This window comes from Saimiri boliviensis, chromosome 1, assembly GCF_048565385.1.
Source record: "Saimiri boliviensis isolate mSaiBol1 chromosome 1, mSaiBol1.pri, whole genome shotgun sequence".
Lineage (NCBI taxonomy): Eukaryota > Metazoa > Chordata > Mammalia > Primates > Cebidae > Saimiri > Saimiri boliviensis.
The window spans coordinates 140736282-140763917 of NC_133449.1; the positions used below are offsets into that span (position 1 = coordinate 140736282).

The 27636-nt window shown below is 57.2% G+C and overlaps 3 protein-coding genes across 18 annotated transcripts in view; 2 read left to right on the forward strand and 1 right to left on the reverse strand.

The window, feature by feature from the left end:
- Positions 1–2568, forward strand: part of FANCA (FA complementation group A) — a 92929-nt gene extending 90361 nt beyond the window's left edge. For 7 of the 8 annotated variants that reach the window (XM_039460270.2, XM_074405319.1, XM_074405323.1 and 4 more), the window contains one exon: positions 89–539. In XM_039460270.2, the coding sequence (XP_039316204.1) occupies positions 89–355 (267 nt within the window). In that variant the 3' untranslated portion in view covers positions 356–539. Of the gene's footprint in view, positions 1–88 lie in introns of all 8 variants that reach the window. The other variant, XM_039460271.2, reaches the window with a different exon arrangement.
- On the reverse strand, positions 482–12595 carry ZNF276 (zinc finger protein 276). 3 transcript variants are annotated; one of them, XM_074405371.1, is made up of 11 exons: positions 12537–12595; positions 11090–11390; positions 10735–10781; positions 10209–10658; positions 8215–8293; positions 6644–6727; positions 3839–3949; positions 3694–3769; positions 3273–3390; positions 1153–1300; positions 482–1080 (listed from the first exon to the last, which is right to left on the reverse strand). In XM_074405371.1, the coding sequence occupies exons 2-11, from the start codon at positions 11371–11373 to the stop codon at positions 810–812; spliced, it is 1668 nt and encodes a 555-aa protein (XP_074261472.1). In that variant the 5' UTR covers positions 11374–11390; positions 12537–12595; the 3' UTR covers positions 482–809. The 3 variants fall into 3 exon arrangements, with proteins under 3 accessions (XP_074261472.1, XP_039316239.2, XP_039316237.2); XM_039460305.2 differs by lacking the exon at positions 12537–12595 and adding an exon at positions 11974–12361 and having other exon boundaries at positions 1153–1252; XM_039460303.2 differs by lacking the exon at positions 12537–12595 and adding an exon at positions 11974–12361.
- Positions 12596–12922: 327 nt separating this feature from the next.
- VPS9D1 (VPS9 domain containing 1) lies at positions 12923–25678 on the forward strand. Of its 7 annotated transcripts, none has more exons than XM_039460311.2 (15): positions 12923–13021; positions 14944–15019; positions 15868–15960; positions 16067–16229; positions 20137–20248; positions 20317–20379; positions 20751–20803; positions 20914–21001; positions 21269–21354; positions 21674–22104; positions 22882–23014; positions 23315–23517; positions 23833–23932; positions 24249–24353; positions 24800–25678. In XM_039460311.2, exons 1-15 carry the CDS (start codon positions 12923–12925, stop codon positions 24894–24896), a joined length of 1902 nt encoding a protein of 633 aa, XP_039316245.1. In that variant the 3' UTR covers positions 24897–25678. The 7 variants fall into 7 exon arrangements, with proteins under 7 accessions (XP_039316245.1, XP_039316267.1, XP_039316252.1 ...); XM_039460333.2 differs by having other exon boundaries at positions 23866–23932; XM_039460318.2 differs by having other exon boundaries at positions 22885–23014.
- Positions 25679–27636: the final 1958 nt, after the last annotated feature.

Here is a 27636-nt window from a genome sequence, read left to right on the forward strand (position 1 = left end):
TGAGGTGCAGCATGCAGATGGTAGGGGACACACCAGCCCTGTCTTGGTATGCCTTCCAAGCTGTGATTTTGCCCCTTATTCTCTTTAGGGCGACCCTGTTGATTTGATAACAAAAGCTCGCCTTTTTCTGCTGCAGTTAATACCTCGGTGCCCAAAAAAGAACTTCTCACACATAACAGAGGTAATGTCAAGATGCCCAACTTGGGGATGTGAGAATTCCCAGCTGCCTGGGTCATGTGCCCGCCTGGCAGGCAGCATGAGTCCGCTGTCCTGCCAGCACCCCTCCCGTGTGTGTGTTCTGAGACCCAGCCGCCGGCATGGGCTGAGTACGTGCTCTCTCCCAGCTGCTGGCTGATCGTGGGGACTATGACCCAGAAGTGAGCGCTGCCCTCCGGAGCAGGCAGCAGGCTGCCCATGACACTGACCTGTACCGGGAGCCTCATCTCTTCTAACAGGACCTGCCAGTGCACACCAGCCCCGCTCCTTTGTAAATAATTTATTACAAGTGTAACATGGAGCTTGTGTTGCACTAAAAAGTGGATTATGAATCTCCTTGATTGCTTTAGTAGGGAAAAGGAATCCATTATTTATGAAGTGTCTGGCCCCAAGTCACTTCAGTGTTTGTAGGAAAATAAACCACTGGTCCCAGAGCGGAGAAAGGCTACTTGAGCTGTACACCAAGCCCACCTCCACCACCAAAGGTGGGCCACATCCTCTGACCCTCCTACATGGCTTCACAGGAAGTCGGTGAGGCTGACACGGCCCCTGCAGAGTCCAGGCTGCTACAGGTCCCATCCTCACTGCTGTCCTCAGGTGGGCTCGGGCTTCACCGCCTGGCCATCTGTGGTTCCAGAGGGACTAGGTAGCCCGGGGGGTGGCTCTGCCTCCAGGGGCAGAGCTTTGTCCTGGGTCTGTGTCAGCGGGTGCACCATGGACATATGCACGTTGAGGTTATGGGCCTTCTCAAACCGCCGGCCACACTGGTCACAAGCAAAGTCCAGCTCAGTCTCAGCCTTGTGTTTGGTCATGTGGTACTTGAGGGACGCCCGCTGCCTGCACTGGAACCCACAGACCTCACACCTGAGGGACAAAGGCAGGTGAGAAGGTGCCCGGGCCAGCCACAGCCCTGGGGCGGGCCTGGCTCACACTTACTGCAAAGGCTTGGCTCCTGAATGTCGCATCTGGTGGACGAGCAGGTGCTTCCGCTGCTTGAAGGTCTGTCCACACTCATCACAGATGTAGTTCCGTACCTCTGAGAGAGTAGAGTCCAGTGAGTACAGGCCCCTGATGCTCCAACTGCCTGGTGGAAGGGGGCGTGGTGGCATGGGGAATGACAGTCTAAAACATCACAGCTGAGAGGATTATGCTTCAACATCTGGTAGGCACAAGCAAGGGGCCTCTGAGGCCTAATTTATTAATAAGATCTTTAAATTGCTTGACAGGAGCATCACATGGCTAGGTCTTCCCCATCATCAACCATGTACATTTAAGGACTTTTAAAGACGGGGTTTCACCATGTTGGTCAGGCTGGTCTTGAACTCTCGACCTCAGGTGATCTGCCCACCTTGGCCTCGAAAGTGCTTGGATTACAGGCATGAGCGACCACGCCCGGCCTTAAGGGTGATTTTTAAAGGAACTTCGGAAGCCACCTATTTCCTTGCCCACAAATTCTTGAAGCTGTGAGAGGGGCCATAACCAGGGTGTGGGAGACACCCCGTTGGTATGCATGGCTGTACTCGCTCTGGAATCTTTCTGACACACTTCTGACTCCATCTGTGGACATGCATGCTCACTCACCCTATGCTGTCCACGTATCTGTCAAGCCTGAAATAGCTGAGCAAGACGGGTATTTCTGAGGTAAACTTTACCCTGAGGTCTTACTAAAAGAGACTGAGTCTTTCCTACTCAGTTGCCCAGGCTGGGGTGCAGTGGTACAATAATGGCTCACTGTAGCCTCAAACCCCCAGATTTAACTAATCTCTTGCCTCAGCCTCCCAGCTACACCCTGCTGATTTAAAAAAAATTGGGGGCTGGGGCCTGGTCCCAATGGCTCACACCTGTAATCCCAGCACTTCGGGAGGCAGAGGGGAGTGTGAAATCACCTGAGGTCAGGAGTTTGACCAGCCTGGCCAACACAGCAAAACCCACCTCTCTAGGGTGCCTATAATCTTTACTTGGGAGGGGACGCTGAGACAGGACAGTCACTTGAACCAGGGAGGCGGAGGTTGCAGTGAGCTAAGATAAATGCCACTGCACTCCAGCCTGGGCAACAGAGTTAGACTCTATCTCAATCATTAAATAATAATAAAACTGGTAGAGATGGGGTCTCACTATGTTGCCCAAGCTGGTCTCAAACTCCTGGCCTCAAACAATGTTCCTGCTTCAGCCTCCAAAATGTTGAGATTACAGGCATAAGCCACCACACCCAGCCTGATGTCAGGTGCAGAGTCTGAAGAACCAAAGCCAAGGAAGTAACAGAAATAACCAATATGTCAGGTGACAGGAAAATGGTTGCACCAAAATCCACAAGGTGATCCAGTAATAAAAATAAATCCTAAAGAGAAAATACTTTCTGCAATCAATTGTTCTTTAAAAAGCTCAAAACCAAGCAAAACTACGTATTTAGGGATCAATATACAGTTGTCCTCAGCTGCTTCCTCGGGGGATCTCAGGCTTCACTGAGGCAAACCCTCTCCCCCCCCCCCCCCCCCCCCGGCTTACCAATACCAAAATCTGCTCATACCGCAAACACCCCACAGAACCTGCACATTTGAAAACACTGCTCTCTGTATGCCAGGGATTTGAGTTCCTGACCACAGGTACATGGGCGCACACAGTTCAAACTGTTGTCCAAGCTGCAGTCTGAGACCAGCCTGGCCAACACGGTGAAACCCTGTCTCTACTAAAACAAAAGCTAGCTGGGCTTTGTGGCACGCACCTGAAATCCCAGCTACTTGGGCAGCTGAGACGGGAGAATCACTTGAACCTGGGAGGCAGAGGTTGCAGTGAGCTAAGATCGTGCCACTTTAGTCTGGGTGACAGCAAGACTCCATGTTAAGAAAATTTACCAGTTTAGACAATCTGCTGGCAATCTGGGAATTCCTTCCATCACAGGGAAGGGCAGATCCACAGACCCCCTACTCTAGCCTTCATCTACCTACATGACTTATGAGCACCCAAGGCCTTTAGCCACCTGCCTGTGACCCCCAACTCCTGGGGAAGGGGTGGGTATCAGGAAGAGTGGAAAGCAGGTCACGTGTCCCTGGGAGTACCTGTATGGATGAGCTTCACGTGGCGCTGCAGGTAGCGGTCGATCATGAAAACCTTGTTGCAGCCAGGGTGGGGGCAGGGCCGCTCCCGGACCTCCTCATGGTGCTCCTTGATGTGCTTCTGCAAAAGACACGCGGTGAGATCCTCGGCCTCACCTAGGCCAAGCCCCAAGGGTCCTCGGGGGTTGATGGCTGACCCCCACAGGAGGCAGGCAGATCCAACAACTCCAGCTACACCACTGGCTCCATAGCTTCACTCTAAGAAACTTCTGGACCCCCAGGGGGTGTCTCCAGTCAAAGTCTGGGCCCACATCTACCCCTGGGATGTCACCATTAGTCTAGGTCATGAGCATCCTTGGGCACAAGTCTGAGTCAGGTCACACTAACAGCTGCCAGGCCCTAATCAGGCACCGCCACCGCTCACCTTCATGCCGTCAGCGCCTCGGTACACGGCCGTGCAGCCCTGGTAAGGACACTTATAGATGGTGGGAAGCTCCTCCCTGGAATGAAAACCGTGCATGAAGCCTCAGCCCCGACAGGTGCCGCAAGCCCCGCACTCCAGGCCTCACCTCTCACAGCGAAGCTGCTTCTTCCACCCTGGCTTGGGTCCGGGCTTCTTCCGAATTCTTGGTTCTTCAGACTTCTTGGCTTCTTTGCTTTCAGTCTTCTTACCAGAGACCCTGAAAAAAAAAAAGGTTCCCAGATTCAGTGGCTTCTGATCTTTTGCTAACATTTCTTGTCTGTCCTCCGGCATGAGAGATGGTTTTTCTGAATGAGTTGGTTCTGTGCTGACTAGCCCCCAAATCTAACTAGCCACCGAAGCCAGAGCGACTCTGGCCAGGCGGCCTCAGGAGCAATCATAGCAGAAAACCAGGGAGCGGGGCACAAGTACATGGAGTGACCTGCTTGCTACAGGGGTGAGTTCTCAGAACTGAAGCTTCACCCCATTCTACATGTAAAACAAAAAACTGGAGCTATCAGGAAACATGGCACAACAGGGATGCTCTAGGGACCACTCCTTACCAAAACGACCTTACACTAGAAAAGAGCTCAGAATCCACTCTCTGAAAATGTGAGAGCCTGATTTCAAGCTCAAGGCACCTAGGCAGGGCTTCACAGGAAGAGGTGCTGTTCCCCCGAGAAGCACACGGTGAGCAGCTGCCACCCCCATTCCTCAGCCCTGCTTCCGCTGCAGGGAGCCCAGCCTGTGTTCCTGGAGCCGTTGGCTGGGGCCATGGTGGGCAGGAAACCTTGTCCTCCAAAACTTCAGGGCCATGCATTTTAGTTGCTCTGGCAAGTCCCTGAGGGGCCAGCAAATGCAGTAGCTTCCCATTACACAGATAGATACATACTTCTCGACAGTACACAGAAACACAAAATCCAATTATGTTTCTATGTACTATCAATGAACAATCAAAAAAGGAAAGTAAGAAAATAACTGATGGACAATAGAATCAAAAAGTCATTCACACTGTAGTGGCTCACGCTGGTAATTGCAGCACTTTGGGAGGCCGAGGTGGGAGGACGGCCTCACACACAAGGCTGCCATCAGCAGTGACCATGCCGGTACACTGCAGCCTGGACAACAGCGTGAGACCCTGTCTCTAACTGCCCTCTACTTAGAGAGTGCGCTGAAAAGGACTGTGTTGACGTACTGCTGCCCCTTCTCTCCCTGACCCTAATAACTATTTCATGACCTAGCCACGTGTCCCTTCACCTGCCCTGCCTTGTTTCAGAGTGACTGGCATGCTGCTCCCACAATGACCGCTTACTTCCTAGGCACAGGAGGCTTCAGACCAGCTATAGCCTCTGTGCCCTTGGGTTTGGGATGGGAGTCCTCGTGGACAGGGGTGGATTGTGCTCAGGCCTCACTGCTGCTTGCCAGTTCTTTCACCACGATGGCACAACCGCTGGCTGCAACCAGAGCTCCAATGGACACATCACTGAGGTCTCTCCTCACCTGCCCCTGGCTGAGGACCGAGGCAAGCATGCCTGCGAGAACTCTACGATCAGCAGCAAGACAACTGCGTGGTGGCACGTGGGCTGGGGGCTGTGCAGACGCCCCTCTAGGTTCCCAAGGGGTCCTCACTGTAGCAGCTGAGGAACCACATGCCCTGGCAGTTACCACCCAGCCCTGCCTCCTGAACAGGGCAGTTTCCGCTCAACTAACCCCTTTTACTAGTGGACTCTTAAAACATGTCTCATGTGTCTGTTCCAAAGCACATCTTTGGCGCACTCCTGGGGTTCCAAGGGGCCTAATGACACAGCAGCAGGGGCTGCCTCGATCTGGAAAAAAGGCTCATCTGTCCCCTCCCATCCCAGCTCCCAGCCCTCCTCACACCAGTGGCTCCAGACCTTCTGGGCAGCAAGCCATAGACACATTCTCGGGTGTCCTGGGATTCGGACTCAGCCGGGGGAGGTCACAGGACAGGGAGTAGGGGTTTCAACAGCAGCCATGATTCCTGGGAACAAACCTAAGGGTGGGACCCCCCAGGGCACCTTCTCTAGGCCTGACCAGTTTTCTGTCCACGCTGAGGCCACTGGAGCTCCCCTGGCTCCATCCCACCCTCTGCTTCTCATCTATCTCCAGGCCTCCCACATTCCCGTTTTTCTTTTTGTAACTGAACAGCATCAGGACTTCAGTGAAACTGGCAGGTGACCGCTCAGTCTTCGATGCAGGGTTCTCTTGGCTGACCATGGTACTCAGAGCCGCCTGCCCTCTGGATCTTTGTTTTGGACTGTGAAATGCTAAGGAAAGGGACTGGGTCAGCCACCAACCACCTGGGAGTGTTCTGGATTCTCCTGGGTACAGGGTTGCAAAGAAACAGCACAAGTGAAAAGCAGCCCTCACTATCAAGACCTGTGTCCTAACTGAAGAGAGAAAACATAAATCCCCAAAAACAGAAGATCAAAACAAGGTCACAGAAGTGATTGAACAATAAAGTTAACCATGGCTGCCTGGCTACAAAGGTCAACGACAGGGTCAGAGCTGGAAGAATGACAGACGGTGGGCTGGCAGTTACAGGAGGACACTGGTGTGAACCCAGAACAGGACTGGCAGAAGGGACGCAAGAACCTCCTGCGGCGAGGCTGGGTTTTGTCAAAGGGGACCCCTGCCATCCATTGCTGGGACCCTGAGGCAGTCCTGCCCTGCCTGCTGGTCACCTCACAGTGCTGAGACGGGCAGCCAGGAGGACCCACCTTTTCACCTGCCCCTCCCACTGCCTTCCAGCTCACAGATGGAAGCCACATTTGACTGCGCTCAGAACTGAGGGTAGGCACAGCAGGGAGTGGAGGCTCTGCCTCCCCTGCCCCTCCAATGTTGAAGGGGGTGTCTAGATCACACACGTGATGCCTCCACCAGACTCACTTACTTCTGTTCTGGGTAAGGCTCAAAGGACTCGTCTGAAGACTGAGCATTTTGCTTCTTGTCGTTTTCGTCTTCACTCAGGAAGTCTCTAGGAATTAAGAGAGACTCTTAAAAAAAAAATAAAAAATAAAAAAAATAAAAAAAAAAGAGAGACTCTTCAGCAAAGCCCTAGGCAGTGACAAAGCCGCCAAAACTTCCTGCCTAAAGACACCACGTGGACCCCCATGTCCCACATTTCAGTTCTTCTGAAATTGTCTTCAGAAATCTAAAATCTCCAAATTTCCAATCCCATTTCCAAACACGAAGGGCAAGCCGGGCTCACAAGCCAGCAACTCCCCACAAGCCAGGCACTCCAGGTACCTGGACCCCAATCTTGGAAAAAGCCCTTTCCACCGCAGTCCGGAAGGGCTAGAGGCTTGCAGAGGGGGCTTCTCAGAAACCGACCACCTCACCTGTAACTGTGAACCCTTAATGCAGCTGATGGGTTTGCCATCAGCCACTTCTAAGTTCCCAAAAGCAGCCGGGTGTGGTGGCTCACACATGTAATCCAAGCACTCTGGTAGGCTGAGGGAGGTGGATCACCTGAAGCCAGGAGTTTGAGACCAGCCTGGCCAACATCGTGAAACCTCGTCTCTATTAAAAACACAAAAATTAGCCGGGCATGGTGGCGCATGCCTGTAATCCCAGCTCCTCGGAAGGCTGAGGCAGGAGAATTGCTTGTACCAGGGAGGTGGAGTTTGCAGTGGGCTGAGATCGAGCCACAACACTCCAGCCTGGGCAAAAGAGTGACAGTCTAAAAAAGTTCACAAAAGCAAAAAAAAAAAAAAAAAAAAAAAATTGTGGCCTTCATTCTAAAACGTGAGTTGCAATTTCATCTCCTAGTGGTCTTGGGGGCAGCCTCAGCCACCCCAGGTGCCTCCTGGTACTTGCAGGATTTCATCACTGGACACCCGCTGGGATTGCCCCCAAAATTGGGCTGTCCTCATCTGGATCAGGTATGCCTGTTTTGCAGCCAAGATTTACAGGGGAAGATGGAAAGGGTGTGAACCCCTGTCCGGCACAGCTGCCCTGAGTGCTGCTTGGCTGAGAGGCAGGGGATTCCCAAGGAGCTCACAGGCACTGATGGGGTCCCTTCTGAGAAGTCCTGTCCTCCACCACCTCCTCATGAAGCCTCCACTTCAGGTCACAACAGTGTCATATTCAAGAACTAGAGTCGGGCTTTCTCGACTCTAGAAACATCTGGAGCAAACACAAAACTATGGCCTTAAAGGAGATAACAGTAGCGGTAGCCAAGGACCCAGCCACAGGGTGGTTTCAACAAGCTCATTTCTATGCTGCTCTGGGTTAGAAACCCTATCAGCCTCCCTCTGGAGCTGCCCCAGGTCTAGGGGGTCCTGTGGCACCCAGGAAACCACTAATCGGGGACAAGAAGCCTCGGAAGCTCCCCACCCACTCCTCTCCTCCCACCTCAAAAGGAGGCACATCCCAACCAGGGCATGGGCAGCCGGCCCCTACGATGGCTGTTTGGTTTTTGAAGGAGAAATTTTAGGCTATTTAAACCCACTCTTCTCTCACCCCTCAGAAAGGTCACTGAACTCGTCTTTTACCCGATCATCCGAGGTTGAAGATGGAACCTGCTTCTCACCCAACTGCCCTGAGAAACAAAGAACAAGGCTCCTGTTACCCACGTGGAACACAGAAAGGCCTCACCTGCAAGGAGGCACGACTTGACTAGAAGGGAGCCTGGGGTCCCCGACCTGCAAGTTCCCCCCACCTTGGCCTCATCCCTGCCAAGAGTGTTACGTGGCCTCTGATCCTACCAGCCCCACATCCAGAAGCACACAGGAAGCAGCAAGCATCAGAACCCCCAGGAGCAGCAGAACCAGAAAGCCCAGTTCTTCCACAGCCTCAGATCTAGTCTCCTCCTCACACAGCCTAGACCTGGTGGATGTTCTGAGACATTTAAAAAATTACCACTGTTGGCCAGGCATGGTGGCTCACGCCTGAAATCCCAGCACTTTGGGCAACCGAGGAGGGCGGATCACCCGAGGTCAGGAGTTGGAGACCAGCCTGACAAACATGGTGAAACCCTGTCTCTACTAAAAATAGAACAAACAGCCGGGCATGGTGGCAGGTGCCTGTAAGCCCAGCTACTCAGGAGGCTGAACCACGAAAAGCACCTGAACCCGAGGGGCAGAGGTTGCAGTGAGCCGCAATCACACCACAGTACTACAGCCTGGGCAATAAGAGTAAGACTCTGTCTCAAATAAATAAATAAATAAATATCAGAAAAGTATGGGAACTTACTTAAAAAAAAAAAATTATTGTTCCCTTGGCCGGGTGCAGTGGTTTGCACCTATAATCCCAGCACTTTGGGAGGCCGAGGCAAGAGGATCACTTGAAGCCAGGAATTCAAGACCAGCCTGAGCAAAATGGTAAGAGCCCCATCTCTACTTAAGTTTTAAAAAGTATTGTTCTCAACGTACTGCACACAAGTTTAAAAAGCCAAGCAGTTCTAAGATGTGACACTCACAACCCTGCTCCCTCCCTGAGGCCCCCTGAGCCACACCATCTCATTTGTGCACCGGTACCTAGCTGAGCCATCTCAGCCATCTCAGGCAGCTGCATTTTTGTTTGTCTGGGACAGAGTCTTACTCTGTTTTGGGACAGTCTTGATGGAGTGCAGTGGTCCAATCTCAGCTCACTGCAACCTCCACCTCCTAGGCTCAAGTAATTCTCGTGCCTCAGCCTCCAGAGTAGCTGGGATTACAGGCGCATGCCAACACGCCCCGATAGTTTTTGTATTTTTAGAAGAGATGGGGTTTCACCATGTTGGCCAGGCTGGTCTTGATCTCCTGACCTTAAGTGATCTGCCCACCTCAGCCTATCAAAGTGCTGGGATTACACGTAGCCGATTTTTGGGAGCTCCACTGAAGACTCAAGGTCAGAGCTGAGTGCCCAGGTGGGACAGGTGCGCAGAGCACACGAAGGACGAGAGGTCAGTGGGAAACTGGCCCCGGCCCTCCTAACACAACGTCCAGAAGCAGCTGCACCAGCCCACGGTGCTGAGGGTTCTGGGGCCCAAACAAGAGCTCTGTATTTCCCCTCAGCCTGTCAGCAGAGAAAGCTGTGCCACAATGGCCCACACCAGGGCGCCACCAGGCAACTGTCTGAGCGCCAGGAAATGACCTGCAGCTGGCCCAGGGCAACAGCCACAAAGGCAGTGGCCGCTCTCTCCCCCACATCCACAGACAAGGCTCCATTATTCTCTCTTCCTCAGTCCCCTCAGCTCCAAGCACAGGCTTAGACAAAGACTAGACGACTAATGAACACGTCTCTACAGAAACTGCTGGAACTGAGCTCTGCTTATGAGACAGGCTGGCCACCCCTCCCTGCTCTTTGGATGTGGTGAGCCGCAGCAGGCAGAAGCCCCAAGACCCCCCCGGCCCCTTCTGACACCACACCACAGCCACCACCCAGAGCAGTGGAGATACCCATTTTCTGCCGAAAACCCTGCCCCGTGGAGGAGCACAGATCCTGGTCTAGCACTGGCATGAGGTGCCTCCTACCTGGGGCCCCGCAGAGGGGCAGGCTTGGCTGAGGTGGGAAGCCCTGCCTGGGCCCTGCCGGGCTGCTGTCTGAAGGAGGCTGGGCCATGTCTGTGCCAGGCAGGGTCCTGGTCTCAGACCCCACTGGGGTCCCTGTCCCTCTGCCCTGGGAGGTCTGAGGGGCGGCCCCAGGGTTGCAGCCTCGGTGCTGGGGCAGCCGTGGCACCGTCTCCTTGTCCCATGGCCACCTGACTGCCAGTGTACTGTCCAGCAAGAAGGCCTTGCAGCTAGAGCTGGAGTCCATGGTGTAGTCGTGGCCCTGGTCGCAGCCCCACACGGCCCGGATGACGCCACAGTACTCAGAGGACAGCGTCCTCTGAAGGTGGGGCAGGGCCCTGCAGCTGGCCGCATGTCCATGCACCCACCCCACCAAGCCATGCAGGCACTGGGGGCTCGATGTGATCAGATCCACTGCAGAGAGTCAACAGAGATGTCAGTTCCACGGCTGGCCAACACCCAGCCCACCGTCCACCGGGGGAGGACTCACCCAGACAGGCTCCCTCCTCTGCCCCTGTTGGGGGCTGGGCACCGACCCTGCAAAGGATCAGTGTGGCCATGAGCAGGACCAGTAGGCAGAGACCCATGGCGCTCCCCATACAGGAGCGTCCTGAGGTCTCAAACCAGCGGTCCCCACAGGGAACCCTCTTCTCTCCCCTCCCTACAGCTCCTCCCGGCTCGCTCCACACCGGTCCCAGGGTGTTTGCAGGTGTCTGCGCTGAGCTGGGCATGGCCCATTCCCCCACCCAGAGGCTCCTGCGGAGGCTCGCCCTTGTCCCTCTCTCAGCACGTGTCACTCCACAGTGCTGACGACCTGAACGTGACCTAAACAAACTAGGGCGTACTTTGCACAAGGCTTCCGATGGCCCGTCGGGGAGACATTGATCCTCTGCAAGAAGGACTTGAGGAGGCTGTGGCACTGGTAGAACTGGGAGTGACAGCTCTTGCAGACGAACTGAGATAAGCTGGGGTCCTGGCGGACAGCCACGCCCAACAAGCGCTGGAAGTCCCTGACGAGGACGCGCTCCCCTGCAGAAGGCCTCTCTAAGCTGGTTCCAGGGGCCCTCTCGGAGATGTTGCGCAGGCTTCTGGAGGAAAACTTTCCGTGGCAGAGGCGACAGTGCCCCATAGTGACAGCCTGGCCTGCTGCACAGAGCGGCAGGAAATATTAGCAGCAGGCAGAGGAGGAGGCTCCTGAGAGCGGGGCGTCCTGGACTCCAGGTCCGAGCGCCATGCCCGCACCGCCCTCCACAAGGCCCCGGGACAGACAGCCACCCCGTGGGCGACGTGGCCGCTGGTCCAGGACGTCTTCCAAAGGGCTCTGAAGGCCGCCAGGGCGAAGCGACCTCGCGAGTGAGGCCTGCAACTGCACCCTCCTCCCAGCGACCGCGCGCCCGGGGAAGGCGCTGCGCTCTCCAGGAAACGCAGCGGTTTCCCGTCTGCCCAGTGTAGACGCCGCCACCTCCTTTCCTGCTCCCAAGAGGACACGAGGCCGGCGACCGCGACCTGCCCGCGGCGACGGCGCTCCTGACGCCGCGTCCCTTCGGACGGAAAGCGCGGCCGGCGACGCCAGCGTCACCCAGCGCGATAAAAACGGGGCCGGGCGCCCAGCGCCGACCAAGGGGCAGTCCCGAGTCCGCTGCGCGCTCGGCCGCGCCGGCTTCCGGGCAACTCCGCCACCCGCAGTCCCCGCCGCGACCCCGCCCGCCACCTCGGGGCCCGGACACACCTGCCTCGTCCGTGCCGTCCTCGCCCGGGTCCCCGCAGGACCCCGCCGGGCCCCAGGCGCGCCGAGCCGCCGCCCCGTCCACCCTCGGCCCGCCGCTGCAGGCGGGGCGGCCCCGGGCCCAGCCGTCGCCGCCGCCCGACGCTCCGCGCTGCCGGCCCGCCCCAGCGGACGGGAAGCGTCCCAGCCGGTCCCGCTTCATAGCAGCGGAGAAAGAACGCCAACAGATCCCCGCCGGTGCCGCCCGGCCCCGCCCGGCCCCGCTCGAGGTTCTCGGAGGACCAGCGTTCGGCTCTGCTGGGCTCGCTGGAAGCGAGGCGAGGCGGGCCAGGGGCGGGGCGAGAAGCAAAGCGAGGCGGGCGGGGCGGGACCCCGCCGGCCGAGGTTCCATCCGCGGGGCCCGCACCCTCTCTCACACCGCTCCCCTCTCCGGCCCGAGGGCGGCCGCGCCCGCCGCCGCCGCCAATGGGGCGCTGGCCTGGGGCGGAGCACTGAGCGGAGGGGCTCGCCGAGACCTCACGACGAGCCCTCCAAGGAGGGGCGACCCGGCTTTCCCCGCCTCTTACCGTGGGAGACGTGGGCGCGGGGCGGGCGGGCGGCGCCGGCCGAGGCGACGCAGCGCGCAGGTGGCGGGCGGGCTGCAGAGAGGGAAGTCGGGGTCTCACGGGGAGGGAGGCCTGGCTGCCGCGGTTAAACGCCTAGGGCAACTCCGGTAGGGACCCTTCTCGCCCGCCCCGTCTCGAGGAGCCGCCCGAGATCCGTTGCCCCCGCCACTGACACCCGCGGAACCTGAAGTACGCGCGGCGGGGCCCGTCGCCGGAAGTGCGATCGCTTCCCTTCCGGCGGTCCGCTGCTCCGGCGGCTTCCGCACCCGCGCCCGCTGCGTTCCGGGATCCCGGCCGCCTGCCCCGCCCCTCCGCTGCCGCCGCCGCCACCTCCCCCGCCCGGCGTCATGGCCGCTGCGGCCGGGGACGGCACGGTAAAGCCGCTGCAGAGCGCCATGAAGCTGGCCAACGGGGCGATCGAGTTGGACACCAGCAACCGGCCCCGGGTGAGGCGGGGCGGGGGCGGGGCTTGGCCTCCGGGGTGGCCCCTGGAGAGACCCCCGCCCCAGGAGGGCGAGGACGGGGCCGGCGCGGGCTGGGGACGCGGGGGCGGGCGCCAGCAGGGACCCCGGACCGCGGTTCCCGGGCGAGGAATGGGGCGGGGCGCAGCGGGCGTCGCCTGGGGCGGGCGGTGACCTTGGACAGCTCAGCGCCTACCGCCTCGGCTTTCCCTTCCGTGGCCGAGCCGGTGCCTCTGAGCCTGGCTCCGCCTGTGGAGGGGACGCGGAGCGGGCCCGGGCGACCCTCCAGACCCCGTGTGGCGGGCGGCGCCTGCGTTCGTGCAGATTTAATCCGGCTGCCACCGGGGGCGGCTTCCCGAGGAGGCCACAGGCCCGCTCACTGGCGATGCTGTTTGCAGTCGCCTCCTGGGATTCCTGGGAAGGAAGCGCGGGCCGGAGGGGTGTGGTCCGTTCCGGAATCTAAGGTAGAGAAGCCGGCTCAGCCCACCCGGCCGCCCAAGGAGGGAAGGATGCCTGTGCCGAGGAGAAGCCTCCTTCCTGAATCTGCTGCTTTCCCTAAGTTGGTTTTTAGGGCAGCGGGGCCCCCACACATCAGAAATCCTGCCTGGATTATATTTTGTCTTTCTCTCTGAGGCACCGATTTAATTAACCATAGGTAACGTAACACCTAGGGACAGAACAACAACAAAAACACACCGTATTGCCGGCGCGGTGGCGCACGCCTGTAATCCCAACACTTTGGGAGGCCCAGGCGGGCGGATCACGAGGTCAAGAGCTCTAGACCATCCTGGCCAACAGGCTGAAACCCCGTCTCTACTAAAAATACAAAAAAATTAGCTGAGCGTGGTGGCGCACCCCTGTAATCCCAGCTACTCTGGACGCTGAGGCAGGAGAATTGCTTGAACCCAGGAGGCGGAGACTGCAGTGAGCCTAGATCGTGCTACTGCACTACAGCCTGGGGGACAGTGCGAGACTCTGTCTCAAAAAAAAAAAAAAAAAAAATCGAGACCATCCTGGCCCACATGGTTAAACCCCGTCTCTACTAAAAATACAAAAATAGCCAGGGTGGTGGCGCACGCCCGTAATCGCACCTGCTGGAGAGGCTGAGGCAGGAGAATTGCTTGAGCCAGGGAGGCAGCTGTAGTGAGCCGAGACCGTGCCAGTGCACTCCAGCCTGGGCGACAGAGTGACACTCCGTTGCCAGTGAGTGAGCCAGTGCCCGGCCAGCTAAGCCGTCCCTTTAGTGGTTTCCAAAAACCACTAAAACAAACAAAACAAAACAGCACGCTGTGCTCCTAATGACCTTTGCCTTGCTAGAGGGGGTCCGCACAGCCTTAAAACATAACAGCCAAGTGTTCTAGGCTCCTGCGTGCACGGGGAATACTTAACTCGGGTTCTGGGAAAGGGATTTCTCAGAACTTAAGCCAGGAAGTAATCAAAAAACTTGTGGCATTGCTCCTCTGTATCCTCTCAGGAAGTATTTTTTAAGCCACTGACTGAATTGCCCTTGAGTTGCACAAGAAGGAAACTTGTTTCACAGGGTGAAAAAATGACAAACTGCCAAAGTCACTTCCCCGGGCCACTGAATGAGAACCCCAGCTCCTGTGCTGGAGAGAAAGGCAGTGAGAGGAAGAAGTGAGGTCCAGCTCATCCCTGGCTCCCTCTCAGGCCCCCACTTCCTTTCCAAGTCTGGAGAGCTGTGAACTGCCTGTGCCATAGGCAGGACACCACTGATCAGACCACCGAGGCTTTCCAGCTGCAGCTCCTCACTGAAGGCTACATGTCTCTGGGTACAGCTTAGAGATAAGCAGGTGGTGGTGTTCCTTGCTTATCCCACAAGTGCACAAAGCAGGAGAGATGGAGTCACTCCCCTCCACTGCCCTGACCCACTTCTTTCCTGGACACAGGAGGCATACACGGAATACCTGAGAAGCATCCACTATATCTCCCAGGTGCTACTGGAAGAAGTGGAAACCACTAAAGGTACAGCTCAGCTAGCCGGGCACTGGCTCACTCACTGTCATCCCAGCACTTTGGGAGGCCTAGGTGGGCAGATCATCTGAAGTCAGGAGTTCGAGACCAGCCTCGGCAACCCCTGTCTCTACTAAAAATACAAAAATTAGCCAAGCCTGGTGGCAGGAGCCTGTAATCCCAGCTACTTGGGAGCCTGAGGCAGGAGAATCACTTGAACCCAGGAGGCAGAGGTTGCAGCGAGCGGAGATCATGCCATTGCATTCCAGCCTGGGCGACAAGAGCAAAACTCTCTCTCTCAAAAAAAAAAATATAGCTCAGCTGGTGGGAGATGGGTGAGGAGATTCCCCTCAGCACGTACTTGTCTCTGAAATAGCCCCTTCCCAGAGGGCTGCAGCTGCACGTGAGGCCCTGAGTGAGCAGCAAAGGCCCTGTTTAGGGTGCAGGCTCTCACAGGCCTCCGTGAGGGGCACACGGATTCAGCAAGGTCATGAGGTAAAACCAGGGCAGGTGATTTGAGATGAGTGGTTGGGGGCTGGCCCAGGGTCAGTAGTGGTTGGGGGGGTGGCCCAGGGTCCACGGTGGGGACAGTGGGCTTGCCTGGGGGCAGTGTCAGGGGCATTGGGCTTGCCTGTGGTCAGTGGCAGGCATGGGGGGCAGTGGGCTTGCCCAGGGGCAGTGTGGGGGGCATGGGGAGCAGTAGGCTTGCCCAGGGGCAGTGGTAAGGGGCAGTGGGCTTACCTGGGGTTAGTGGAGTTGGGGCAGTGGGCTTGCCTGGCTCGTCCATCGCCTCATTTTATCTCAGCAACAGGTAACAGTAATAGAGCTGACTGTGACCAGCTTTCTTGTCCCTTCCCCAGAACCTGGGGAAACCATGCCCCCTGATACCTCCAAGATGCTGAAGCTAGCACAGCAGTGTCTGGAGAGGGCCCAGTCGACAGCGGCCAAGCTTGGTGGGTCCCTGCAGTAGGCGCGGTGCTCCTGGGTCACCCCCAAGCCTGCGTCTCCTCTGGGGGGTGTGGGCCCACCTGCTGACCCCTGCCGATCAATGGCTTGCAGGGAAAACACGCCTGAAGCCAGCCATGTCTGCGGCTGCTCCCAACCCCCAACCTGCCGGCCGACACCGACGTGTGTATTCAGATGAAGGAGGGAAGCTCTCTCCTTTTCTTCCGCCCGAGATCTTCCAGAAGCTTCAGGGGGCAGAGTCACAAAGCTCTAAGAAGTAAGATGGGCAAGATGGGAGCTGGGCTGAAGATGGGATTGGGTTTCTGAGGCTGAGGAAGATGAGCCAATCGTATCGAATTTAGTTAAAATGGGTCCCAGAACAGGAATATCCTCTTGCCTGACAAAAGCAAATGGGGGCCAGGTGAGGTGCTCATACCTGTAATTCCAGCGCTGTGGGAGGCTGAGGTGGGTGGATCACAAGGTCAGGAGTTCAAGACCAGCCTAGGCAAGATGGTGAAACCCCATCTCTACTAAAAATACAAAAATTAGCTGGTCGTGGTGGCAGTCGTCTGTAATCCCAGCTACTCAGGAGGCTGAGGCAGGAGAATTGCCTGAACCCGGGAGGCGGAGGTTGCGGTGAGCCGGGATTGCGCCATTGCACTCCAGCCTGGGTAACAAGAGCGAAACTCCGTCTCAAAAAAAATAAAATAGCCGGGCGCGGTGGCTCAAGCCTGTAATCCCAGCACTTTGGGAGGCCGACGCGGGTGGATCACGAGGTCGAGAGATCGAGACCATCCTGGTCAACGTGGTGAAACCCCGTCTCTACTAAAAATACAAAAAATTAGCTGGGCATGGTGGCTCGTGCCTGTAATCCCAGCTACTCAGGAGGCTGAGGCAGGAGAATTGCCTGAACCCGGGAGGCGGAGGTTGCGGTGAGCCGAGATCGCGCCATTGCACTCCAGCCTGGGTAACAAGAGCGTAACTCTGTCTCAAAAAAAAAAAAAAATAAAATAAAAAAATAAAATAGCCGGGCGCGGTGGCTCAAGCCTGTAATCCCAGCACTTTGGGAGGCCGAGGCGGGTGGATCACGAGGTCGAGAGATCGAGACCATCCTGGTCAACAAGGTGAAACCCCGTCTCTACTAAAAATACAAAAAAAAAAAGTTAGCTGGGCATGGTGGTGCGTGCCTGTAATCCCAGCTACTTAGGAGGCTGAGGCAGGAGAATTGCCTGAGCCCAGGAGGCGGAGGTTGCGGTGAGCCGAGATCGCGCCATTGCACTCCAGCCTGGGTAACAAGAGCGAAACTCTGTCTCAAAAAAAAAAAAAAATAAAATAAAATAAAATAAAATAAAATAAAATAAATAAATAAATAATTTTAGCTCGAAACAAGAATAAATTATATGTATCTATGGGCCAGGCTCGGTGGCTCATACCTGTAATACCAGAACTATGGGAGGCCAAAGCGGGCAGATCATGAGGTCAGGAGTTAAAGACCAGCCTGACCAACATGGTAAAACCCCATCTCTACTAAAAATACAAAATGAGCCGTGCGTGGAGGCTGAGTTAGGAGAATTGCTTGAACCTGGGAATCGGAGGTTGCAGTGAGCAGAGATTGCACCACTGCACTCCATCCTGGGCGATAGTGCGAGACTGTCTCAAAAAAAAAATACTGTATATATACATACAAATCCTTACATACAGAAGTGAGCAAACAGGTTCTTAACAGCAGAGCAGACACAGCTGAAGAGCAAATTCATGTATTGGAAAAAAGGTTAAAAGATACCTGGAATGAATGACAAAAACAAATAAAAACAGAAAGCAAGAGATACAAAGCCTAATGTGTTCACTGGAGTTCCAGAAAAAGTAGAAAGAAAATGGGAGCGAGGCATTATTAGCAGGTAGAGCAGCAGGGCCAAGCACAGTGGCTCACGCCTGCAGTCCCAGCACTTTGGGAGGCCACGGCGGGTGGATCTCAGAGTCAGGAGTTCAAGACCAGCTTGGCCAAGATGGTGAAACCCCGTCTCTACTAAAAATACAAAAATTGGCCGGGCGCGGTGGCTCAAGCCTGTAATCCCAGCACTTTGGGAGGCCGAGGCGGGTGGATCACAAGGTCAAGAGATCGAGACCATCGTGGTCAACATGGTGAAACCCCGTCTCTACTAAAAATACAAAAAATTCGCTGGGCATGGTGGCACGTGCCTGTAATCCCAGCTACTCAGGAGGCTGAGGCAGGAGAATTGCCTGAACCCAGGAGGCGGAGGTGGCGGTGAGCCGAGATCGCGCCATTGCACTCCGGCCTGGGTAACAAGAGCAAAACTCCGTCTCAAAAAAAAAAAAAAAAAAAAAATACAAAAATTAGCCAGGTATGGTGGTGGGTATCTGTAATTCCAGCTACTCAGGAGGCTGAAGCAGAGAATTGCTTGAATCCAGGAGGTGGGGGTTGCAGTGAATCAGGATCACGCCATTGCACTTCAGCTTGGGGGACAGAGCAAGACTACATATCAAAAAAAAAAAAAAAAAAACGAAGTTAGAATGGCAGACAGTTGTCTAGAACTGATGAAAGGCACAGAGACACGAATGCAAAAAGCCCAGTGAATCCCAAGTGGGATAGAAAAGAAGGGTGGCTGAGCTTGGCTTCCAGTCACCTCATTTCGGCAAGTGCGGCTTCAGGCAGGATGGCGAGCTGTAAGGCTGTCTTTCCTCCTCCTATCCCCACCACCACCCTCCATTGTCCCTGACAGGGGGAAGGTAAGAGGGACCAAAGCTTTCAAGGTGGAGCGGCTGTTGGGAACTGTTTAAAGGAGACAATATACCTCTTCCTTTCATGAATCAGAAACTCATCTAGCTATTTGACCCATATAGTGCCTTTAAAGCAGGGGTGTCTAATCTTTTGGCTTCCTTGGGCCACACATAAAATATACTAACACTAATGATAGCTGATAAGCTTTAAAAAAATTGCAAATGCTAAGCACGGTGGATCAAACCTGTAATCCCAGCACTTTGTGAGGCCTAGGCGGGCAGATTATGAGGTCAGGAGTTTGAGACCAGCCTGGCCAACACGTTGAAACCCCATCTCTCTAAAAATACAAAAAATTAGTTGGGTGTGGTGGCACACACCTATAGTCCCAGCTACTCAGGAGGCTGAGGTGGGAGAATCGCTTAAACCCAGGAGGCGGAAGTTGGAGTGAGTCAAGACCGGACCACTGCACTCCAGCCTGGGTGACAGAGTGAGACTTCGTCTCAAACCAAAAAAAATCTACTTCCACCTCCTGGGTTCAAGGGATTCTCCCGCCTCAGCCTCCCAAGTAGCTAGGACTACAGGCGTGTGCCACCACGGCCGGCTAATGTTTTGTATTTTTAGTAGAGAAGGGGTTTCACCATGTTAGCCAGGATGGTCTTGATCTCCTAACTTCGTGATCCACCTGCCTTGGCCTCGCAAAGAGCTGGGGTTACAGGCGTGAGCCACCGCACCCTCAGTGATGGTTTAAGAAAGTTTAGGAATTTGTGTTGGGCTGGATTCAAAGTCTTCCAGCCCTTGGGTTGCACAAGCTTTTGCTTTGACAAGATTCATGTTTTGCTGAACACATGTAACTAATCTCCATGAAAGTCCAGTGGTCCAACTTCTCTTGAAAAGTCAAAAGTCCTGGCAATACCAAAACTTGTGGCTTTGGTTTTTGTTTTGTTTTTTTGAGATGGAATCTCCCTCTTATCGCCCAGGCTTGAGTGCAGTGGCTGGATCTCAGCTCATGGCAACCTTGCCCCCCCAGTTTCAAGCATTTCTGCCTCAGCCTCCCGAGTAGTCGGGATTATAGGTGTGCAGCACCATGTCCAGCTAATCTTTATGTTTTTAGTAGAGATGGGGTTTCACCATGTTGGCCAGGCTGGTCTCGAACTCCTGACCTCAGGTCTCTGCCCGCCTTGGCTTCCCAAAGTGCTGGGATTATAGGAGGGAGCCACTGTGCCCGGCCAAAATCACTGTACTGGCAGGGCAGGCAGGAAGAGGCAGGTGCTGCAGCCCACCCCAGATGGCTCCCTGCCTGCCCCCATTACCAGCACCACCTCCCCTCCTCCTCCTCCTTACCTCCTGGCTTCAGAGCCAACAGGGAGGATGAGAGAAGCTCCTTTTGTAGCCAGAACACCACTGGGCTTCCTGGAGTCTAGACAGCAGCTCATCACATTTCCAGAGAGCTGACGCCCTTGGAGGAAGCCTCCCTGCAGAATCAGAAGCTGAAGGCTGCATATGAGGCCCGGATGGCCCGGCTAGACCCCAGCCAGGCTATGCAGAAGACATCCCTGGTGAGTGGGGCCCAGGGAGAGCCTGGCGGTGCAAGGGAGCTGGTCTTACTCCCTCCTTCCTCTCCCAGACCCTCTCTCTACAGCGGCAGATGATGGAGAACCTGGTGATCGCCAAAGCACGGGAGGAGACAGCACCCTTTCTGACCACCCTAGTGGTCTCTGGGGAGAACTCAGTGTGGCCATGAGCCAAAGCCAGAGAATAGGGTAGCAAGGGTAGCAGAGGTTCCAGGGTTGGGGTACAGGGCTGAGGGGCTTCCCGCTTTGCAGAGGGATGGCCTCTGGGGAAGTTCCCCACCCCTATTCCCCCAGCCCTCTGGCTCTGCCCTCCTGGCTTCAGCGCAGGCTGCCTTCTGCCCCAGAAGCCTGCCCTGGGGACTACCTCTCACTGAGGGGGTCCCTGGGACGTCCCGGCTGCTTGGGGTGTGGTTGCAGGTGTGGGGCGGGGGTGGGGGGCCGAGAGCCCCCTCAGATCCGACGCGCGTCCCCTTGACTCTGCACCCAGCTCCAGAGGAAGATGGAGGAGCGCCGGTTGCGGCTCCAGGAGGCTGCCAACAGGTGCGACTCCTGCCCAGTCCCCCACTGCGGAGACAGCCCAGCCCAACCCCGGCCCCGGGATCCACCAGCCCTTGGGTTGCACAAGCTTTTGCGAGCGCCTTCTTCCCCAGGAGGTTTTGCAGCCAGGTCGCCCTGACCCCGGAGGAGCGGGAGCAGCGGGCACTTTACGCAGCCATCCTGGAGTACGAGCAGGACCACGTGCGTCCCCCTCAGGCCGACAGGGCCCAGGATTTGTCCCATTGAGGCGGGGCCCGGGCCTCGTGGGAGGGACCCGACAAGGGGGCAGGACCAGGCTTCAAATAAGGTCTCCCTCTGGTGGGGGTGGGTTGTGCAGCCTGCTGGTGCTGGGTCTCCTGCACCCCAGGACGGTCTCCCAGAGTCTCTTGGGGCAAGCACTGGTGGCAGATGGGGCGCGTCTGGTCGTGGGGACCCAGGTGCTTCCCTCCAAGGCCCCCTGTTCCATAGGACTGGCCAAAGCACTGGAAGGCCAAGCTCAAGAGGAGCCCAGGGGACCTGTCGCTGGTGACCAGCCTGCTGTCACATCTGCTCAGGTAGCTGGGCCTCAGGCACCACTGAGCCCCTGTGTGGGTTGGGTGTCGGGGAGGGGCTGGACTGACAGGATGAGGCTGCCACGCTGCCCCAAGGACCCTGTGCCCCAGCCACCTGGACACCACAGCTCCCTTCACGCTGAGGGCGTTTCCTCGGCTTCTACGACCTTTGCAGGCCATTCACTGTCAGGAGGTGACGCGAGTCACTTCTCTAAACCAGGCGTAGCGCGGCTCCTCTGTAGACTGGTGGGGGCCCCCAGGAGGGCGGCACAGGGGCGGGACGCCGAGGCTGGCCGCGTTCTCACGCCCTCCTCTCCCACAGCCTCCCTGACCACCCGATTGTGCAGCTCCTGAGGCGGCTGCAGTGTGCAGTGTACAGCACCCTGTATCCCGCGGTGAGCAGGGCGGCCGCACCAGCCTCGGGCTGCTGCCCCCCGACCCCCAACCCTGGAAGCCGGCGGCTGCGGCCCTCGCAGAGCCTCCACTGCATGCTGTCCCCGTGCGAGCCCAGCACGGCCCCGCAGCCCCAGGACAGCCCCCCCATGCCCTCACTCCACCCCCGCCCCACGGGGCCTCCCTCACCTGTGGGGGATGTCGTGTCTGGCCTGCCGGACAAGGACAGCTCGTTTGAGGACCTGGAGCAGTTCCTGGGGACGTCTGAGCGACAGGGCCGGGGCCGGGGCCATGGGGGGCAGCCCGAGCCGCAGCTGCAGCAACTGAAGAGTGCGGTGGAGGACATCCACAACGCCATCGGTGAGGCCAGGCCTCCACGTCCTGCGCCCCCATCAGCCCTCACTGCGGGAGGGGCTGCGGCTCTTCACCCTGCTTGTTGGTCCATCTCAAGCTTCTATTTAGGGAAAGGCCTCTCAGTCAGAGCTTCTGATCAGACTCGTGTCCACCCAGCCCAGCCTGCAGGTGGCAATGGCCCCATGCCTCAGCTCTTCTCATTTTGGAAATGGAGCAGTAGAGACAGGGTTTCACCACATTGGCCAGGCTGGTCTCAAACTCTTGACCTCCGGTGATCCCCCTGCCACGGCCTCCCAAAGTGCTGGCATTACAGGTGTGAGCCACCACACCTGGCCTAGAGTTCTCTCAGAACCAGTGAGGGAGGCCAGCAGCCCAAGGGACCATTCTGGCTCTGCCGCCCACACACACGACCTTGTTCAGGGCTCCCACCCACAGGGGGCTGATTCTAAAGTCTACCCTGGTTGCTGCAGTTTTGGGTAAATGCCCTTTTGAGAAAGGGCTCATCCTCCACTCTTCTCAGGCTGCTGGCCGAAGGGGGCAGCAGCTGTAGGTGACAGTTTCTGCTCCCAGACTCCCTGCCCTGGGCCCAGGAGCATCAGGTGTGGCTGCAGGAGGGTTGAAGCTGGTGGAAAGAGGACCAGACAGGGCCTCCCCACTGCTCCTGGACACTGCGGGTTGCCCTGCTCCTCAGAGAGCTTGCTCAGCAGAGGAGGCCCCATGGCTTCCAGCCACTTGACCCAGCAGGGGAGGGGCCTGTGTGGATGTCCCCGGCTCTGTTCCCAGCAGACAGGCTGCTCTCGCTGACCCTTCTGGCCTTTGAAGGCCTCAACACAGCTGCCTCCAAGGACCGCTGCCTGGCGTGCATAGAGGAGCCCTTCTTCTCCCCGCTGTGGCCTCTGCTGCTGGCCCTGTACAGGTACAGGCCCACTTCCACGTGGTGTGGCGTCTGCCTGCCTAGTACCCCTGGCACGGTCTCCTCTATTCAGTCCCTAAGACTCGTGTTTGCTGCCCTGGCCTGTGCTTTACCCCGAGGCCATCCTCAGGGGCTTCCAGTTTGCAGGTAGGGCTGTACCCACCTCCCATGCCTGGGTTTGCTTGGGATACATAGCCAGTTTTCTCCAGGACAGCTCCAGGGACCTCCCTCCAGCCATAGCCCTGCCTCTGTCCCCAGGGCAGGATCCCTGGGGCGGCTTAGCCTGGCCTCTCCCTGCCCCAGGAGCGTGCACCGAGCCCGGGAGGCCGCTCTGAGCAGGAGCATGGAGCTCTATAGGAACGCACCCCCCACCGCCATCGGGATCCCTACCAAGCTCCTCCCCAAGGACCCGGAGGCCAAGGGGACCTACCCCTACTGTGCTGCGGCCCAGGAGCTTGGACTGCTGATCCTGGAGAGCTGCCCCCAAAAGAAGCTGGAGTGCATAGGTTAGCAGGTCTGAGAGGCAGGCTCCCATCCCGGTGGGTGACCTGGAGCCTGTGTCTTCACGACTGAGCTTGTCACATGCAGGGTGGGTGGGACCAGGACTAAAGTGGAGTTAGAGCAGTATCCTCCGCGTCACAGCAGCTCTTCCCAGCCCTGCACATCAGGAAGTGGGGGGCTGGGTGGGTGGGCAGGTGGGCAGGGTGTGAGGGGGGCTCAGGCTGCCGGGTGGGGCAGCGGCCTGGGTTCGCTTTCCCATCCCTGTTGGGTCCCCCTGTGGCATCCCCAACTGCCCCTGAAGCCACATGTCTGTGGCGCAGTTCGGACCCTGCGGGTCATCTGTGTCTGCGCAGAAGACTACTGCCCCACCTTGGAGGCCACACCCCAGGCCGGACCCCAGCCCATCGCTGCAGCAGCCATGTGAGTCCCAGGAGGCCGAAGTGTGGCCAGGGAGGAGGGCCCTGGAAAAGCACGGGGCATTGGAGGGGCTGTCTTCCCAACCCTCAGCCTCGTGCCACAGGCTGGACTGTAGCAGCAGGAAGGCACTGAGTGTGGGCCCAGCCCTTGCTCAGCAGAGCGGAAGCTCCCATCTAGACACAGCCTTGCCACTCCCAGGTGGCTTCCTGGACCGCTGGCCAAGAGGCACAGAGACTGCGGCTGGGACGGCTGCACAGCCGCTGGGTTTGTGGAGCGAGAGGCCCGGCCCACGGTCACGGCCACCGTGCCCTTCCCACAGTGGTGCTGACGACCTGCTGCCCATCCTCTCCTTCGTGGTGCTGAGGAGCGGCCTCCCTCAGCTGGTGTCGGAGTGCGCAGCCCTGGAGGAGTTCATCCACGAGGGGTAGAACCCGGTGGGGGAAGGGTGGGGGCCTCTGTGGGATGAGTGGGGACCTTGTCCCTCAGCCTGAAGGGTGGTTGTCAGTGGCAGCTGGTGAGGGCAGTGACTTCGTCACAGCCATGTTGCCTTCAGGCAGCCCCCACGGGTGCCCCTGTGTAGAGTGTCTGCTGCCTCATGCTCCACGGCCCTTCGCTTAGCTCAGCCTCTCCCACAGCAGGAGCTGGGGGCTGCCCCTTGAGCAGTGTCTGCCTGGGGAGGGGACCGTCAGGGGATCGAGGGCCATCCCTGGCTCTGCGGTCCAAGGACAAGCACAGAGTGGGTGGAAAGGGCCTCCTCCAGCCCAGCCACCCTGACAGCCCCACCTGCACACCCGCACCACCCATGCCCTGAACTGGGAAGGCAGACATTGCCTTCTAGAGGCCGGGTGATGCCTGCTGCCATCCGTACAGGTACCTGATCGGAGAAGAGGGTTACTGCCTGACATCACTGCAGAGTGCTCTGAGCTATGTGGAGCTGCTGCCCCGGGGAGGCCTGGCCAAGCAGTAGAGCCAGACCCAGGGCTCTGGCAGGGCCTGGCCTTGCCTCCCAGGGCCGTACCTCCTGCACCTAGAGCCACGGGGCCTACCGAGGACCGCCCTGGAGCCCCACACTGCTCTGCACACAGCACGAAGTCGCGGGGGAGCTGGTCTATGCTGTGTGCTCTCCAGCTCTTGCCCCTTCCTCGTCCCACATCTAACCCTGGAGCTTGGGGTTGGCACCTCTGCCCCAACAGGATGGGTCTGAAGCAGCTCCAGGAGGAACCCAGCCCTGCTCTCCTGTGCAGGCGTCCCAGGCTCTGAGATGGGAAGCCGCAGGCTCCAGTGGGTGCAGGCTTGGCCATGAGCGTCTGGCCGGGTCCTGCTCTGCCCTTCACTGGGGCAGCTCCTGGGAAGCATCAGGAAAGGGAGGGCCAAAAGCCAGCCAGCAGTGGAGGCAGCAGTCCAGTTTCTCTTCCCTCCAGCCCCTAGAAAGGGAAGTTGTAACCCCATGAAGCAGTTTCTTGTCTGGGTCAGGAGCAAGGGCTGGCTGGGGCCTGAGGCACAGCTGGTATGAGGCTGAGCTCTCTGCTGATTGGCAGGGTCATCCCTGGTGGGTCTGGGACTCTCAGCCCAGAACATTCCCTGCCCTTGCTCACCTTGGCAGTAGGCAGTGAACACTCCGGGACTCCTGGCCAACTCCCACTCTGGGCATCTTCTCCAGGTCCGTGCAGCCCAGGGATCAGTCCTCCGACGGTCACATGCCCCCATGCAGCCATCCACCCAGCCTAAAATAAAGAGGTCACTGCTGTCCTGCTCCGTGTGGCTCCCTCAGTCCCCACCCCACTGGCCAGGCAGCACAGCCACCCCTGCTGCCCATGGCAGAGGCTGCTGAGGACAGGTGGGGAGGAGCCACAGCCCAACCCCAAATAAAACCTGGCCCGACCTCTTGTGCCTTTGCCAGCCTCCAAGAGCCTCTGCATAGAAGCAGGATCCTTTTGAGACTTCGTGCCCTGGCAGGTGTGGGCTCCACCCTCTAGGACAGGCAAGCTCTGCAGGGCGTTGGTGTGGGGGAAAGCAGGTGTCCCTGGGGACCTGAGTTCAGAGCACTCACTTGAAGATCTCAGGATTCATCATCGTCTGTGCATGGGGATGCACAGAGGCCCTGAGGTACAGAGGAGGCAGCCAGCCGCCAGGCGTGGACAGCATGTGCCAGGGAGGTGTGGGCAGGTCATGGAGGGAGGGCGCTTCTGCAAGGAAGGGGCCCCCACCAGCTTGATTTGCCATGGGGAGGCAGGTGGCAGGGCTGGTGGGGTTCCAACCCTAGATGCCACCAGGAGCTGGTTGTGGGGTGCAGGTGCAGGGATGGAGGGGGCAGGTGCAGGGCTGGGGGGTGGGGAGCTGGCTCTGAGGCAGTGCGGGCTTCCTCAGGGAAAAGGTTGTAAAAGCAGCGGCTGTGGAGTTGCTGGGATGCTTGCCCCCTCGGCAGTGGCTGGTTTACCCCTGAGGACCCCGTGGGGAGACAGATGAAGCGCCTCTCCAGGTGGGGGCAGAGCTGGAGCATCTACCTCAGCCCTCGACGTGAACCCCAGCTGGCCATGGTGCCTTGGGGTTTGGGTAGGGGCGCTGCTCAGGCCTCAGCGGTGGTGTCTAGAAGGTGGGATTTTAAAGTCCACTTAACAGAATGGTAGGGATGAGCTGTGTCTTGAACAAATCTTGGCATGGGAGCACCTGCTGGCCTGGCATGAGGGCCAGGGGCGTGCTGGCTTAGCTGTCTCCCTGGTGCGGGATCAGGCAGGTGTGTTCAGGCGCTGCTGCTTGCTGTGCAATTTTGCCCTCTCTGAGCCTGTGGCTCCCCCATAAGACAGGAGTGGATGATAGTGGCTTCCTTTTAGAAATCCTGCAAATGAAAAAAAACCAAGAACCCCCAATTAGAAAAACAGCAAAGGCTACAGACAAGCTATCTGGAGAGTGTGGGTAACCCCCAACATAGGCACCAAGGAATGAGAGCTAAGCAGAACTCTGGCACAATTAAGCCTGAAGAATATCTCAGTTTATAGAGTTACTTCTCAGTTATTTCCCTTTATATAATCCTTTATATAAACATATATTAGTTTATAGAATTAGGGCTTGAAGATTATCTCAGTTTTTAGTGTTCCTACCCAGTTATTTCCCTTTGTATAATCCTCTTTATACAATCATATAATAGTTCATAGTAAAGAATATTTCCCTACATATATATATAACTATATCGTAGCTCATAATCGGAGGAATGTCTAGAGTGGAAACAGTGCAGAGCATGAATTAAGGAATAAGCAGCTTATAATCGGAGGAATGCCTAGAGCAGACACAGTACAGAGCATGGTTTAAGGGAAGACCATTATACCAGGACAAGAATCCATGGCCCTGGCAGCAGTGTTCAGTATCGCAAAGATACCCACTGTATGGCAGGCTTGGGGCGAGAGCCACTCCTCCTGATAAAGGAATTGTAGAACCTTGCTCCAGTTCTTGTGGAAGGCTGCCCTCAGATCGGCAATCCACCTTGGTGACCGTGAATTTTTTTTTTTTTTTTTTTTGAGGTGGAGTTTCGCTTTTGTTACCTGGGCTGGAGTGCAATGGCGCGACCTCGGCTCACCGCAGCCTCCGCCTCCTGGATTCAAGCAATTCTCCTGCCTCAGCCTCCTGATTAGCTGGGATTCCAGGCACGCGCCACCATGCCCAGCTAATTTTTAGTATTTTTAGTAGAGACGGGGTTTCACCATGTTGACCAG